The 15,507-nt window shown below is 39.7% G+C and overlaps 3 protein-coding genes across 4 annotated transcripts; 1 reads left to right on the forward strand and 2 right to left on the reverse strand.

The window, feature by feature from the left end:
- Positions 1-170: 170 nt before the first annotated feature.
- LOC137709077 (3-oxoacyl-[acyl-carrier-protein] synthase II, chloroplastic-like) lies at positions 171-1,193 on the reverse strand. The gene is made up of 5 exons (XM_068448217.1): positions 1,049-1,193; positions 799-962; positions 641-721; positions 403-462; positions 171-302 (listed from the first exon to the last, which is right to left on the reverse strand). The coding sequence occupies exons 1-5, from the start codon at positions 1,191-1,193 to the stop codon at positions 171-173; spliced, it is 582 nt and encodes a 193-aa protein (XP_068304318.1).
- A 450-nt stretch (positions 1,194-1,643) lies between these two features.
- LOC137708659 (peroxisomal (S)-2-hydroxyacid oxidase GLO4-like) lies at positions 1,644-4,750 on the forward strand. The gene is made up of 12 exons (XM_068447781.1): positions 1,644-1,780; positions 2,123-2,270; positions 2,348-2,472; positions 2,568-2,614; positions 2,701-2,778; positions 2,918-3,042; positions 3,210-3,267; positions 3,382-3,444; positions 3,581-3,650; positions 3,913-4,013; positions 4,103-4,207; positions 4,300-4,750. Exons 2-12 carry the CDS (start codon positions 2,128-2,130, stop codon positions 4,477-4,479), a joined length of 1,095 nt encoding a protein of 364 aa, XP_068303882.1. The 5' UTR covers positions 1,644-1,780; positions 2,123-2,127; the 3' UTR covers positions 4,480-4,750.
- Positions 4,751-6,344: 1,594 nt separating this feature from the next.
- On the reverse strand, positions 6,345-13,956 carry LOC137707975 (protein PHYTOCHROME-DEPENDENT LATE-FLOWERING-like). 2 transcript variants are annotated; one of them, XM_068446933.1, is made up of 12 exons: positions 13,562-13,956; positions 12,675-12,738; positions 12,535-12,599; positions 12,352-12,435; positions 11,820-11,900; positions 11,514-11,675; positions 11,328-11,426; positions 9,854-11,244; positions 9,175-9,401; positions 8,879-9,024; positions 8,276-8,314; positions 6,345-8,194 (listed from the first exon to the last, which is right to left on the reverse strand). In XM_068446933.1, the coding sequence occupies exons 1-12, from the start codon at positions 13,703-13,705 to the stop codon at positions 6,701-6,703; spliced, it is 3,996 nt and encodes a 1,331-aa protein (XP_068303034.1). In that variant the 5' UTR covers positions 13,706-13,956; the 3' UTR covers positions 6,345-6,700. The 2 variants fall into 2 exon arrangements, with proteins under 2 accessions (XP_068303034.1, XP_068303033.1); XM_068446932.1 differs by having other exon boundaries at positions 8,879-9,027.
- Positions 13,957-15,507: the final 1,551 nt, after the last annotated feature.

Consider the following 15,507-nt stretch of genomic DNA (forward strand, 5'->3'; position numbering starts at 1 on the left):
GCACACAAGGCCTTGAGCATAATTTCTCGTTCCTCCAGTATCACTTGAATTAACAAAGAAAAGTTAGAAAATGTCGTTCACAATCAACAAACTTTTACTAAAAGTAAATAAATTACAAGGATTTTATTTTTAATAAAAATGGTATAACAGTCGGAAGCACAGATCTGTCTTCACATTAGTGGATTTTGGCCAATATCTTGCAAAATTATATGGGATGATGGATTTTGACCAAACGAGTTAGAGAGTACAACTTCCATGTCCAGCTTTTCCTTGTTTGGTCTAACAAACACATTTATGTCTTGCTCATCATATTCAGTATATGCATGTATTAGAAAAAGAAAATGCATTGAAAATATTTTGTGAAAACGTAAAATTCGTTTGCAAACGACTAGAGATGCATACCACGCTTTTGTTTGGATTTTCGAGATTGATGTTCTGATGGATACATCCCGTCTGCATAACCTACATTGTCAAGATTTGATTATAATGAATCTCCTCTTTAAATCTTTTTTGCAAGCCAAAAAAAAACAAGTTGTACCTTTTTTTTGTATTCATCAATTGTCGTCCATGATAATTGAACTCGTGACCTCGTCCAACAAAGTGGAGACTGTCACAAAATTAAAAATTGAGGCTGACCGACCTTGATTGTTCCAACAGCTTCCACAGCACCTGAGGCTCCCATAAGGTGATCAATCATGGATTTTGTGGGGTTCACTCTTAGCTGCAATAATCAGATCATAGTTTTTCAGCACAGAGTCATCTCATAATTTAAGTGACTAGGAAGACGTTTTTATTTACCTCTGGATTCTTCCTAAGACAGCGGATTAGAGCGCGATATTCTTTCAGATCACCCGTCGGTGTTGATGTAGCATATGCGTTTATGTAGTTTACATCTTCTCTGCTGACACCAGATTGAGCCAAGAGCAACTCCTGTCCCTGATTTTTGACACATGAAGCGAAGGCTGATGAGCACACGATCAATACATTTTCGACAACGTATCAATACAATACTGATGCACGTCCTTTCTCACGTCCTGCATGGATAAACTCAGGTGGTTGAAATATATGCTATCGGGATGAACCGCAGTCATGTGATATGCATAACCAGTGACGCTTCCACCAAGGAACTCGATGTAGATTCGGTCCTCTTCTCTGTAACTTTTATGAGAAGGGAAGAAGAGGGTTTGAGCCATAAATAGTACAAACTTTGATGATCAATCGAGAAAGTGCAGAAATTGACACCAGATCCTTCTCCAATGACAAATCCGTCGAGATTCTTTTCATATAGCCATTTACATTTCAAGTTAGGACTTCAAATAGAAAGGGGATCATACATAATAAAGAAGATGTGAGAGATGAAATGAAAGTGAGGGAAGAGAAGTGGTTCAGTACCAAGGTGTTTCCTCATAACAACTCAAACATCTCTATTGCTCAAGTCAGTTAACGGTTTGTCAAGTAGGAATCTCTTCTACTCGTAAGGATTTCTGCTAGAAGTAATTTTTTTTTTTTTTTTTTTTATTTCTTCTATTAAACATTGTCGTAAGCGCTTTTAATTATTAACAAAAAAAAAAAAAAACCAAGGTACTGCCAAAGCTCCAGGCCAACAATTCCGAGCCCTGCATGTATCATGAGTAAAAATATTCCCAGAAACGGACAAAAACATCAAATAAAAATATAGATCAATTTTTCACTCAGTCCCAAAAGCAGAACTACTCAATCCAAAGTTCGACAAAGAACTTGGTCAGCGACAAATTAGGGTTTTGCAAGTTTCAACTCACAGGTAAGTCGGTAGCTTTTTTTTTTTTTTTTTTGTTCTTTTTGAGTGGACGGATCATCATGCTTTCTTTTTCTAATGGATTTGAAGAAACTCCCTTAATTGCTTGTGAAATGTCATGTTGTTCTGCAAATGTTTTTCAAATTTCAGGCAGGAAAATATAAAATTCATGAGTTTATGAATTTCAGATTGTATTGCCATCATATTCATATGTTTTCATCAAACTTTGAGATTCCAAGTGATTATATAGTATCATCTAGGATAGATTGTCAGTGATTATATGGTATGATCTAGGATAGATTGCTCGAAAACTCGAAAGCTAGGAGTGGTTAATGTTTATGTTTTCAGGATAAATGGCATCCGAACCCGTCAATGTGAATGAGTACCAAGAATTGGCTAGGCAAGCCCTTCCGAAAATGTACTATGATTACTACACTGGGGGAGCTGAGGACCAGCACACGCTAAAAGAGAACGTTGAAGCATTTCGCAGAATCACGTAAATGTTTAATTCTACCGCTAAATGCTCGAACATATGGTGTAATTACATGAGTGAGTCCTGTGTCTTTGTTCCAGGTTGCGGCCTAGAATTCTTGTCGATGTTAGCAGAGTAGATATGTCAACTACCATATTGGGTTACAAAATCTCGGCACCTATAATGCTTGCTCCTACTGCCATGCATCAATTGGCCCACCCCGAAGGTCTAAAATCTGAATAGTCTTCCAAGACTTCTCCGCTGAGATTGGTTTAAGTCTATAAGACACTAATTTTTACCTGCTCTTTATATTCAATGTAGGAGAGGTTGCAACTGCTAGAGCAGCAGCTGCGTGTAACACCATAATGGTATCCGTATAAGTTATGACATGCATTGCAACTGCTAAAGCAGCATGCGTTGTTTGGTATTTGAGTTGTGGTATTTTTCTTTGTAGATTTTGTCCTACATGTCCACCTGCACTGTGGAGGAGGTTGCTTCAAGCTGCAACGCTGTTCGGTTCTTTCAAATATATGTATTTACCCTCTCTTGAGTTCATTTTAATTTTCCAAGTCAAATTTTTCTTGACAGCAATATTCCCTTGTACTTCCAGCTTTCAACTCTTATCCTGCCTAACGGGGCTCAACCTATCAAATGTACCCTTGTTTGAACAGGTTTACAAAAGACGAGATATCTCAGCTCAGATAGTTCGCAGAGCTGAAAAAAATGGATACAAGGCTATTGTCCTAACCGCTGATACTCCCAGACTTGGTCGAAGAGAGGCAGACATAAAGAATAAGTTAATCTCATCCCCTATTTTTCTGTGGTTGTTTCTCCATGTTTTGCACTTTGTTCTTTGAAGTGTAATAGGAAAGAAACTCTTCTGTGTAACATCATGTCGAATGTTGTTTTCTTAACTGTATAGTACTCCCCTTGATTGAAGCATGACTGTGATAACTGCCGCAGAATGGTAGCGCCTCAGTTGAGGAATTTCGAAGGCCTTATATCAACTGAAGTAGACAGTGTGAGTGGAATAGTTTATTTCTGAAAACTTTTTGTTCAGATGTGCAATGTTTGTCAGCTGTTTAATCCAAGTGAAAGGTTCGTTTTATCCATACACATGACACTTTCTCTGCAGGATGAAGGGTCAAACTTGGAAGCTTTTGCCAAGGGGACCTTTGATGCTTCTCTGTGCTGGGAGGTATAACTCAGTAGACTCGTCTGATTGCGTTGTCATATGCTTGTAGACAAACTGTTAGAGAACTTTTTATTTCCCGGTGTGCTAGATGGTTTCTTTATTCTTGAATGCTTAGTTATCGCATTGATTACATGTGCAGGACATAGAGTGGCTGAAATCTATTACAAACTTGCCAATTCTAATCAAGGGGGTTCTCACTCATGAAGATGGTAAGCTATCAACTGATAAAGGCTTCATATCTTGAGATCTTCTAATCTTACTGTATGTAAATATCATACTCATAAACGGAAATCAATTTGGCAACAGGTCTAGAAAATGCTAAGTTCTCCAGGAATTTAAAGCAAAATTCTTGAACATTTAGTAAAATCTGTAGCAAAATTCTCAAGTTCTGTGTTACAGCTAAGTCAATATATTCAGCGTTGAGATACATTGGACTGTCTGATTCTGAATGGTGGTTGTTTTACATTTCAGCAAGAAAGGCTATGGAGGTAGGTGTTGCTGGGATTGTTGTCTCCAACCATGGAGCGCGTCAACTCGATTATACTCCTGCTACTATTTCTGTCCTGGAAGAGGTGCAACTCTCTCTCTACTTCATCACTTTTACTGGTGTAACTTGTGAGACACAAAAGCGGCATAACATTTATATCCACAATGTATTCAGGTGGTTCATGCTGTTGGAGGAAAAATTCCTGTTCTTTTTGATGGAGGAATACGGCGAGGAACAGATGTGTTCAAGGCGCTGGCCCTCGGTGCACAAGCTGTCCTTGTAAGAATTATATCCACCACACCGCATATATGAACTCCTAAACTGCTTCCACTATTTGTGTGGCCCTTCTTATTGATACAATATTGCTGCAGGTTGGAAGGCCTGTTGTCTATGGCCTAGCAGCAAACGGAAAACGGGGAGTTAAGCGGGTGATCGAAATGTTGAAGGATGAGTTTGAGCTCACAATGGCCCTTTCTGGCTGTCCTAGTATTGGGGATATTACCAGGAGCCATGTCAGAACAGAAAGTGATAAACTCCATTCGATGCTCTAATTTATTTTAAGTGATGTGATTTCCGCACGTCTTTTTCTCCCCACAACACCCCGTATATTTTTCGGCAGCTGGATTGAATAAATCAGAGGAGAACCATGGACATAAACAAACAGAGGTGCGCAAAAGGAGAAATAGATTGTGCGGGAATCATTTTTCTATTGTAAGAACATCAATTAAAATAATATTCTACAGAGACGTGAATGGAACTGTAGATTCTAAAACTACTGTTGTAATCCAACTTTGTTAAAGACGAGACTCGTTGACATAGTTATACTTCTACTCGATTTTCTTCAGCTTTGGTCTCATTTGTTTATGTGATTGATTGGAGCTTAGTTTTTGGTTTCTGGTCTCATATTGGTTAATCGCTTCGATTTTAGATTTCAAGTATCATATCGTGGGCAACGAAAGCTCCAAGGAGCACTATATTCCTAAATAATCAATTTCCTAAATAATCAATCATGTCAATAAATGAGATCAAGCTAAGTAGAAGAAAAATTGAATATAATCGAGGTAAATTTTTTCAATTTAAGCCATATGATGTCATGCGTAGAGCTTTTTAGTCAATTTACTATCCAACTTGATTTCACCATTCAGTGCATCTCAGCCGTCATTATCTTTGGATGTAGCAACAATCTACCTTACATAATGGCATGATATCATTTCACATACAAACGTCATAATCCAAATTGTTTATTCTTCTATAGATGATCTTTAGTGTGATAAAGAAAATCATTGATTCCGAATATAATGTTTATACAATACGAGGATATTACGCATCATATAAGGAGGAATGACTCTTTACACGAGAAATTTTATCCTTAAAATATCAAGAGTGGCCCAATTGATTTAATTTTTCTGGTGTTTAAGACAACTAGATTGCTGGAAACCCGAAAGCTGGTTTCTTTCGTCTTGAATGCTTAGTTATTGCATTGATTGATCGAGTATGCAGGACATAGGATGGCTGAAGGGGTTCTTACTCGTGAAGTGGTAAGATCAACTGACTCCTTAAGTCGACGTCCGTCCAGATTAGCCCTTCTGATCAATGGCTGTCGTTTTACCATATTTCAGCAAGAACGGCCGTGGAAGTAGGAGTTGCTGGGGTGGTTGTCTCGAACCGTGGAGGCCGCCAACTCGATTACACTCCTTCCACTATTTCTGTCTTGGAAGAGGTGCAATCTATCTACTGCTACTTCATCATTTCTTTTTATCCTGTTACGAATTCAATTGGAAAGTTGTAGGAAAAGTTCCTCTTCTTTTCGATGGAGGAGTACGCCGAGGGACAGACGTTCAAGGTATCCATCCACCACTTTTAACCCTTAAAACTTGTTCTACTTTGGTTGTGCCTGGACTTGTTCTCAACGTCGGTGCAGGTTGGAAGGCCGGTTATCTACGGCCTTTCAGCAGCGTAACGGAAAGCGGGGAGTGAGGCGGCGGGGTGATCGAAATGCTCAAGGATGAGTTTGAGCTGATAATGGCCCTTTCTGGCTGTCTAGTGTCAAGGATATTACCAGGAGCCATGTGAGAACACACAGTGATCATAAACTCCACTCCATGCTTCAGTTCTCAACTTTTGGGGGAAATTGCAAATTTTAAACTAGCCATTGTAATTCAAGTTGTTTTCTTACGAGAAGGGTGATTCGAGCTTGGTGCAAGAAATTAAAATGATTTTTTGCAGAGATGATCTTAGATGATAATAAAAATTTTAAATGGTTAAGATTATGATGCTTATACAGTAAAAAGACGTTAATGTTAAGTGGAAGAACTCGTAGGTTCTCTCATGGAAAGGACACAAGTATACGCACACGACCTGCCTTCTCGATTGAATATTGAAATAAACAAGGAAATAATTTGGCCACAAAAAAAAAAAAGAAACAGAAAATTGCAAATACTTTCACAATCAATCTTCACTTATAAACATTAACCATTCCCCAAGAATTTACACTTTACAGCACATAGGATGGATCACATTTCTCAGCCCCTTCTAGCATAAATCATTGCACTCCAGTAGATATATATTCACCTTTTTACCCGGGAAAAAAGGTGATATCATGTACTAAGTCTAAGCTAATACTTCTGCTAAAATTTATGTAAATGTTACTGTGTTAAAATGACTAATAATTCTACATGCCAGACTTAACTGTGGGATTTGAAGGAAAGGCTTCCGACAGGGGAGGCTGAACTATTTCCTCCCCAGAACATCCCCAAAGATCTGATATTTTTGCTACGGGTTACCAACGGAGTTACTCTTGTTCATACCTTGAAGGTCCATGGGAGAATTTGCCATACTACCGACTGAGCCGTGCGTTTGAGAGCTTAGCTGTGGGCTTGCAGGACAAGCCTCTGGATTACCAGCACTCATGGCATGCATTGCCCCTGAGCTTAGCTGTGGACTCATCGGAGTTCTTTGGCTCATTTGCTGTGGGCTAGCCTCCTGCTGCTGCTGTTGCTGCTGGCTTTGGTGGGTCAGTTGTGAAATTCCCGAGGGAGAGCCCACCTGCTGTGGTGAAACAACAGCCTGTAGTGGTGAAGTCGTTTCTTGCTGCTGCTTTTGCAATTGCTGCTGCTGCTGCTGCAATTGCTGTTGCTGCAACTGCTGCTGCATTTGTTGTTGCTGAAATTGTTGCTGCTGCTGTGGGTTCATGTACATATTCGTCCCTGCCATCCCCGCCGTCAGCTTCGGTGGACCCATAGGCCCCATTCCTGGCCTGTGTTGCATTGCACTCATATTACCTTGATTCAGAGTCTGACCCAACATTGCGAAACCAGCAGATCCAGGATGCATCTGTCTGCCTCCTGGCAGCCCAGCTGTGCCCGACTGAGGACTGCCTGACATGCCGCCTCGGTTCGGTTGCATCCTAAATTTTGATGCCATGAGAGCTTGTGTTAATCTTCCAGTTTGAAATTGCTGGGTTAAATTGCTAATATTTGAACCCTGGGTTAAATTCATTGGATTCTGACCCACATTGCCCATTCCAGAAATAGGCGTCATGGGCGCAGATCCCATTCCCCTTGCAGCTCCCATGCCCACTGTGTTTCCAACACCAGAAAGCCCAACCATGTTATTGCCTAAGCTTCGCATAGCTGTTCCAAGTCCCATGATCATGTTTCTCTGCATCTGCGGACCCTGTTGCTGCTGCTGCTGCTGCTGCTGTTGCTGTAATAGGCGATATTGTAGGTTGGTAAGCTTATTATTCGTCATGGGTAACTGCATGTTGGAAAGCGAATTTGCCGCTAGCATCATTGGTCTCTGGAGCTGGGGATTCTGTTGTTGAATCAACGAGTGTTGGCTTTGCTGCTGCTGTGGTTGTGGTTGGTTTTGCTGTTGCTGCTGCTGCTGTAGTTGTTGGTGCTGCTGGTGGTGGTGCTGCTGCTGCTGGAGGGATGGTTGTGACTCGATCTGTTGTTGGCGTTGAGGCATCGAATTCACTGCCATGAGACCTTGAGACATCTGTAAGGCCTGAGGGTTTCCAGGGGGCAGCATCCTTGTGCTTGGTAGAAGATTCTGGGATGAGGTTAAGGATGAATTACTGCCACTAATTGACTTTGCAACCTCATTGGATGGCTGGCCTGAAACTGAATCTGCATATTGTTGCATCTCAGCTGCTGAGTTGCTATGGGGGAGCCCAGAAGCATTTGGTTGAATGCTTGGGGAAATAGTCATGCGGGCTGGCTTTGGTTGGATGTGATCCTCCGAATCATAACCATCCTTTACCATCTGAAAAAGAATATAACATAAATCACCAACGAAGTGTGTAATTTAAACTCTTAGTTAACTTCAAGACTATTTAAAACATACCAGTGAACAGAACTGTGCTGCAAGCAAATCCGCTGTGTGCTGTTGTAGGAATAAGTTTAGATATACACATCAGTACAACAGAAAACACAATGAATGGTAAACAGTGAAGGTTATCCTGACATAGATCTAGTCAAGCTCTTTTACAGAAACAAAGTTACGATTGACTCTTCTAAAAATTGTGTAATACGTTACGATCAACTATATGATAACAAATTATTGTGAATGCCACACCAAGCTCCATAATGCAGAATATTTTAGGACAAATATCATACAAACATTGTGCAATCAATGGCAGAATATGGTACGAAAGATTAATCAGAGAATACACATGCAGGAAAATTCCACGAGCCAACAGCATGATTTGAAGGGGCAAAAGGAAGTCTGGAACGGGGATGTGAAAATGATAACAAATAAAGAGCAAAAATGCTAAAAATATCAAACCACAAAAGACAAGTATTTCTGTAAATTTATATTTTGAGAAAATAAATCTTCAGTAAGATGGGATGACAAAATAATTTGTTGATAGCCTCAACTAATTCTGGTAATGCTGTGTTCAAACAATCACCTCAGACTGCAAAGTGTAGCTTGTAGAATAACACTTACAGTATTGGGCAATGTAGGAAGATGTTCCTCAGCAGACAGAAAATCACCATCATCTACTTCGCCATAGCACATTGCTACAGTACCATCATTTGGTCTCTCTGACATGATCAACCTAGTTCGCTGCTTGGGAAGATAAACAACATTTCCTGCTGAGTCAAAAGTAGATTTTTGAATCATAAGCAAGACAGAAATTCTACTAAATACATAAGTTTGTAACCAAACCGAAACATCTGGCCCAGATTTTGAATAAATATATTAAAACAAAAGGCATAACTGATTGATAGGATATACTGCACCTTGAACAATATGCTCTTCCTTCACAAAATTCAAAATTCTAATTTTGCAGATATTCATGCTTCCACCAACAAGCGACTTCGACAAAGGTCTCTCACATGAATCATCTTTGAAATCCTCATTATTGGAACCATTTGAGAGGCAGGCTCGCAGATGTTGATCTGGGAATGCATTTGGCTTCTTGACGGGGTGGTCATCAACCTTATTCTTTCTTTTGTTGAGATGATACCTAAAACAACACCCAGTTGAAAATAATTAAACTGTTATTGCTACATAATTAACTAACACCCAGTTGAAAATAATTAAACTGTTATTGCTACATAATTAACTAACCGCCTTTCACCACCAAAGAAGATAAGGTCTAAGAAATTTGTCTGGAATTTTTGCAAGTTAAAAAAACTATGTGAAGGGAAAGTAAACAAAAACTGGGAGAGAAAATCATGTAGCCAGACTGTAGAATCTACCATTATCTCCTTGAGTCAAAATATTTCCTGATAAATGCTTACACAATTAAGGAACACACATTTAAAAAATTTCAATTTTCTATCCGCCTTTCATGTTCTTCTGTAGGTCAGAGAGAGGGAAAATAAAGTGCTGGTGATATAGTGCAAAGAAATCACATAAATTCAAAACTAGTACCATTATTAACATATAATCAAAAGGTAAAAAGTAGGGTTATACCTCATGGTCACCGCTTCAATTTTTGAGAATTTTTCAAGCATGGTTTGATCAGCGGAAGATGGAGTTCCAACAGAAGGACTGCCTGCATTTAGTGGAACACTTATATTACTAACGCTGGCAGGAGATCCAACACCAGTCATTGCTGAGGTCTTAGGGAGCGAATTTGTTTTCCGTTTAGCAGCAGCTTGAGACTGGTGTTGCCGTTGCATAGACTCATTAGCACTGGAAGTCAAACATGAGGCTCCAATCGTAGGAACTGAGGTCATTAATGCCTTCTCTTTCTGTGATGCCCCTACAGCAGAAGTTACTGCAGCTGCTCCAAAGTGGGGTCCTAGGGAACCAGTAGAAAACTCCCCCGACTTTGATGATAATGGGGATTGAACCAAAGCCCCAGAAGATAACCGAGGACTTTGAGATGATTTTCTTTTTGGGAATTGGTCATCCTTTCTTGCATCTTTCTCCATATTCTGACCAAGATTACTCCAGGATGGCTGAGAAAAATTAGATCTCATGAATGCATGCTGTGGTAATCTTTGGGGAAGCCTCGACGGATCGAGATGGCTTGTGTCTCCTTCCATTATCTGCATATCGTTCTTAATCCCACCGAGCTCTAACCCGTCTATCTTACCTGTCTCAAACGGCTCTTCCTTGGCACCAAATCTCATGTTTGGCTGTCCTACAGCAAATGGCATTTTCCCAGGGTCCTGACTCATTGCCCCGTCAAACATCTGCTGGGAAAACTTCTGAATGCCTGTATTTGAAAACTGAATTCCTTTGGCCATTGCTTGCTGCTGCAAATAGTTATTCTTCCAGTTCATATCTGATCCATGGAAGCTATCCATATGTGGCCCTATTTGCTGATGTTGCATTCCATCGAGGCCAACTGGTGTGGGCCTTTGTCTCTTATTAAAAGTAGATAAGGGTGACATTTGTCCATCCAGATGCTCTCTCTTTCCATGAAGAGGGGCATTACCGTTCACATTGTCAGTATACGAGATCATCATGTCTTGCCCAACAGGGGAAGGTGATGCATTGACAACACTTCCTGATCCAGGGTCCTGCATGCTTCTTGGGGTTCCAACCCCCATTTGATACCTCGATTGGTTGGGTACTAAATGTGGTGCTGGAACAGAAGCATCAGTCATAAAACTCTTGGACCTTAGGGCCAACAAGTTATTTGTACTCATATTTTGAACGGTCAAATTTTCATGGGCATGCTGTGGCATCATATTGCCTGGAAGGGTTCCAGAATCTCCCAACCTACAGTTAGAGCTTTCTGGAACTCCATCAATGCAAACTTTCTTCCCATGTGCCTTGCTATTAGATGCGACAGTAACTTCTGACATTTGTCTCAACCTCTTTCTCCGGATACCAGTCAATGCCAAATCGAGCTGCAAACACAAAATTTTGACATGATTAAAATGCATCAGTTCATCCAGGTGAAGTACATCGAACAAACCTAAAACGTAATTACCTTTGTGGGAACTGGATTCTTACAGAGCCTGTCCAACTTGGGAGTTGGATCTAAATAAAGTTGTGGCTGCAAAGCTTTCAATATTCGGGACTCCATTTCCTGCAATTTGAAGTGAATATTGACATCACAATTTGAACATATAACAGAAAACTATTTGGAAAGGATGGGAGACATCAATTTACTAACCATCAGGTCACCATAAGCCCAAGAATTATCTGAGATCAGCGGGATATCCTTCACTACATTTTCCAATGACATTTTAAGGCGTACTTTATTTACAATAACGGATCCATGGTTAGGGGGACTACCGGACCCTTGTTCAAAAGCACATTTGCGATAATCACGAATCTGCAAGAAATCGCATGTACCAATTTTAAAACACGAAGTACAACCAAATAATGTAAAATTTGTAACTGTTGTCCTATTCACATTTCAAAATACTTTTTCATTGGAATATTTGACTGTACTATCTTAACAAACAAGATAACTCACCTCACAAACAAGTGTTCCATCGACATACTTGCAAGGTATATCATCTAGAATATCTCCAGGCAACCGGCCAGATTCAATTGCCTTTAAATATGTTTGCAAATAAAAAAGGAACAAAATCTTAGTACAAAAAAAGCTGCAGAGAAAAAAATCCCAGATATTAATTTTGATGCAGATGACAAGGTGTTGTAGGTGACATAAAGTGACTTCTAAACTATTTGTTGACTATTTAAATCAACAAAATGATGAAGCGCCTTTTGAGAAAAACCATGATTTCTTCTTTTTTGTTTCTGATTTTACACACTCATTGCATGTAATGCATGCTCATCAATGGGTCAAGTCCACTATTTTAAGTCAGTTTTCTGGAGTTAACTGAATCAGCGAAAACTTTATATTGAAATTTTAAATGGAAGAGTTTTATGCCACACTATATTGCATGCAACCATTGATCTTCCAAACAAAAATTGCAACATTCTAACCATAACTGGAGATTCGAAAGAAATAAGGGGGGAAATTCAAATGACTAGACATTTACCGAAAAAAGAGTTTCTGACGTCCTATCATATGGGTGTAACAACTTTGGAACATCTTGATGTGTAGCTTGATGCGCAGTGTCATTCTGAAAATTTATAAATACAGAAGACCTTAAGAATAAGAAACAAGATTTAAAAGAGCCATGTTTCCTTCTCATCCAAAATTATATTTCTCTTTAACAAACCTCTGATGGTTTTCCAAAAGAATATCCATCTGGGAAGAGATTCAAAGTGAAGGAAACTTCGTTTTCTGTCAAAACAAAGGGAAGAAAAATCAAGATAAAACTAAGGCTAATCCCCAACCCCCTAAAAAATTGTGACGAACCTGCAGATACAAGAAACTCTTCAGAAGACATTGATGGACCAGAAACCCCGGCCCCACTCTCACCCTGTGCATACCATAAGTGAATCTAATTAGTCCAAAAAACAAAAATAGACTGCAAACAGTACATCAAACCCTCTACTCATTCTCCTTATCCAGGGGTTCTCAATCAAACTACAATTAAAGCCTTCCACTTGCATATTCCATTTCAGAATAAGTAAGAAATAATGCTCAATTCTGTTTCAGTTGGAAGAAACAGGAAAATAATAAAGATTCTGTTCTGTATCTTCTTTCCTGCACCTTCTAAGTCCGTTCAAGAGCAGCAAAAGAACAATTCCATAGCCCTTGGGGAATTAAAAATTAACAGGATAAGGATTTAGCTGCAAAATTGAGATATCATAATATGACCCAGATATTCAATTCGAGAAGCTGCATCAGAAACTTTTAATTTCAACAATTACTTAATGTACCCATTTTGAAAACAAAGTGCTGCATCTAAACATTTTAATTTCAACATCCATTTTCCATCCAAATATTATTAACATTCAGCAGAATTGACCCCAATATTCAAATTCAGGCTCAGTAAAATGCCTGAACACACTTTCTGAGCAAAACCCAAATGCCAAAAGATCGAAAATAGCTGTAAACCTTTATGTCAATTATTTCCTTGTATATTTTAAGCAACCAAACACAGCCCAAGTAATCATACGAGCAAAGCAACAAATTAACCCTCCGCTTAATTATAATAATTAATTCACTTCAATTATCAGTCTTCAAACTTAATTTGCTTACTATCAGAAATTCAAATACTTTTTCTCACATTGCCACTCATTTTCCCACATTTTCTCAGCAACCAAACAGAGAGAAATTCACCAATCTCAAAACTTTACCTCGAGCTTTCTGGGGACAGCTCGGGAGCTGCCGTTGTTGGGAGCCTCGGACACGTCATCGCCGCCAACGTCGGCCTCGGACTGGAGAGGCGGCTTCGGACGGAACCTAGTACCGGTCTTGGAAACCTTAAACGAAACACCCATCAATGGTCGGGATTCTATAGCCTTGAAGTTCTCAGAATTTCAACCCGGGGTCGTTATTGGGATGCAGGAGAGCTCGGATCATGGGAAATTAATTGGAGAACGATAAATTTTACAAACAAACAAACAAAAAAATTGGGCAGAGAAACAAAAACCCTAATTGAAATTTGTGTGTCTGTAATTTAGTTAGTGTTGAATTTGACAGAAACTAAGAGAGACACGAGAGGAGTTGTGGAAGTCGTTGTACAAAGTTTGTGTTTTTACTGCTGTTATTGTTGTCTGATTTGATTTTTATTAGGATTGGGAGGAAGATGAAAAATCTCTCTTAGGCTGCGCAGCCAAGCCGAGTGGCAAGTGCCAAGCAGATTTAAAATATCAATATCGATGGAAATAACAATATATCAATATAAATACTAAAGGATATATCGATATCAATTGCTTTCGATAAAAATTTGTTAAAAAATGTAGAAATTTAAAATGAAACTATGTGGATCCGATTTTGCACGCACGTAGCCCGTATATGTGACATCCCACATCGCCCAGGGTAGTGATCCTTAAATGTATATTCCCATCACTACCTAGCACGAGGCCTTTTGGGAGCTCACTGGCTTCGGGTTCCATCGGAACTCCGAAGTTAAGCGAGAAGGGGGCTAGAGCAATCCCATGATGGGTGACCCACTGAGAAGTTGCTTGTGAGTTCCCAAAAACAAAACCGTGAGGGAATGGTAAGCCCAAAGCGGACAATATCGTGCTACGGTGGTGGAGCGGGCCCGGGAAGTGGTCCGGCCCGGGCCGGGATGTGACAAATTGGTATCAGAGCCAATCCCTGGCCGGAAGTGTGCCGACGAGGACGTCGGGCCCCTAAGGGGGGTGGATTGTGACATCCCACATCGCCCAGGGTAGTGATCCTTAAATGTATATTCCCATCACTACCTAGCACGAGGCCTTTTGGGAGCTCACTGGCTTCGGGTTCCATCGGAACTCCGAAGTTAAGCGAGAAGGGGGCTAGAGCAATCCCATGATGGGTGACCCACTGGGAAGTTGCTCGTGAATTCCCAAAAACAAAACCGTGAGGGAATGGTAAGTCCAAAGCGGACAATATCGTGCTACGGTGGTGGAGCGGGCCCGGGAAGTGGTCCAGCCCGGGGCGGGATGTGACAATATACTCTAAATTGTTGGATGAGAGAAATATGAAGGAATATTAAGGATCATAATTGGTTTTCAGACAGGTTTAATCAATTGCATAATCAATTTAGGTTTAGAGTATAGTCGAAGATGGCAAAAGTTGGGGCGATAGAGTTTCAACTGAGAATAATTTCAAGTATATTTAGAGAATATGCTGAAGAATTAGAATATTATCATAATTGTATCATTCGGTAGACTAGGCCATCACACAATTCATCTCTATAAATATAAGACACTATGCTATTAAGGGTAGCATTGTAAATCCTAGTTAATGTTTTCTGTTTGTTTTCCTAGCTGTAATTAGTTAGATGAGATGTCATTTACTCAAAGGATATTCTCTTGTATATATATCAGAATCACAATGTAATCTTATTCATTAAGAAATACAGAAAAATATTTTCTCTTTCATGGTACATCTATATCCTTCTCACTTTGTTGTGAAGGATCTTTCCTTGGAGAAAGTGCTTTTTAAAGGCCCTATACAAGATGGCTCTTATTCATTTCACACCACAACTTCCATTGTTGGACAACAACATGCCTTTGCAGCAACTTCAAAAGCATCTTAGGATATATGACATCAAAGACTTGGCCATCCCCCTTCAAAATACTTAATAAAGTTG

This window comes from Pyrus communis, chromosome 11 (genome assembly GCF_963583255.1).
Source record: "Pyrus communis chromosome 11, drPyrComm1.1, whole genome shotgun sequence".
Taxonomy (NCBI): domain Eukaryota; kingdom Viridiplantae; phylum Streptophyta; class Magnoliopsida; order Rosales; family Rosaceae; genus Pyrus; species Pyrus communis.

What these genes read in the sequence shown, in the direction of transcription:
- LOC137708659 (XM_068447781.1), top strand. Translation starts at nt 2,128, where the DNA reads ATGGCATCCGAACCCGTCAATGTGAATGAGTACCAAGAATTGGCTAGG. An exon ending in TCAATTGGCCCACCCCGAAG is followed by an intron (nt 2,473 to 2,567) that starts GTCTAAAATCTG and finishes TATTCAATGTAG; the next exon opens with GAGAGGTTGCAACTGCTAGA. An exon ending in GGTTCTCACTCATGAAGATG is followed by an intron (nt 3,651 to 3,912) that starts GTAAGCTATCAA and finishes TTTACATTTCAG; the next exon opens with CAAGAAAGGCTATGGAGGTA.
- LOC137709077 (XM_068448217.1), bottom strand. Translation starts at nt 1,193, where the DNA reads ATGGCTCAAACCCTCTTCTTCCCTTCTCATAAAAGTTACAGAGAAGAG. An exon ending in CATATATTTCAACCACCTGA is followed by an intron (nt 963 to 1,048) that starts GTTTATCCATGC and finishes TGTGCTCATCAG; the next exon opens with CCTTCGCTTCATGTGTCAAA. An exon ending in AAGCTGTTGGAACAATCAAG is followed by an intron (nt 463 to 640) that starts GTCGGTCAGCCT and finishes TTGACAATGTAG; the next exon opens with GTTATGCAGACGGGATGTAT.
- LOC137707975 (XM_068446932.1), bottom strand. Translation starts at nt 13,705, where the DNA reads ATGGGTGTTTCGTTTAAGGTTTCCAAGACCGGTACTAGGTTCCGTCCG. An exon ending in CGTCAGAAACTCTTTTTTCG is followed by an intron (nt 11,901 to 12,351) that starts GTAAATGTCTAG and finishes ACATATTTAAAG; the next exon opens with GCAATTGAATCTGGCCGGTT. An exon ending in GGAAGAGCATATTGTTCAAG is followed by an intron (nt 9,028 to 9,174) that starts GTGCAGTATATC and finishes CTTTTGACTCAG; the next exon opens with CAGGAAATGTTGTTTATCTT.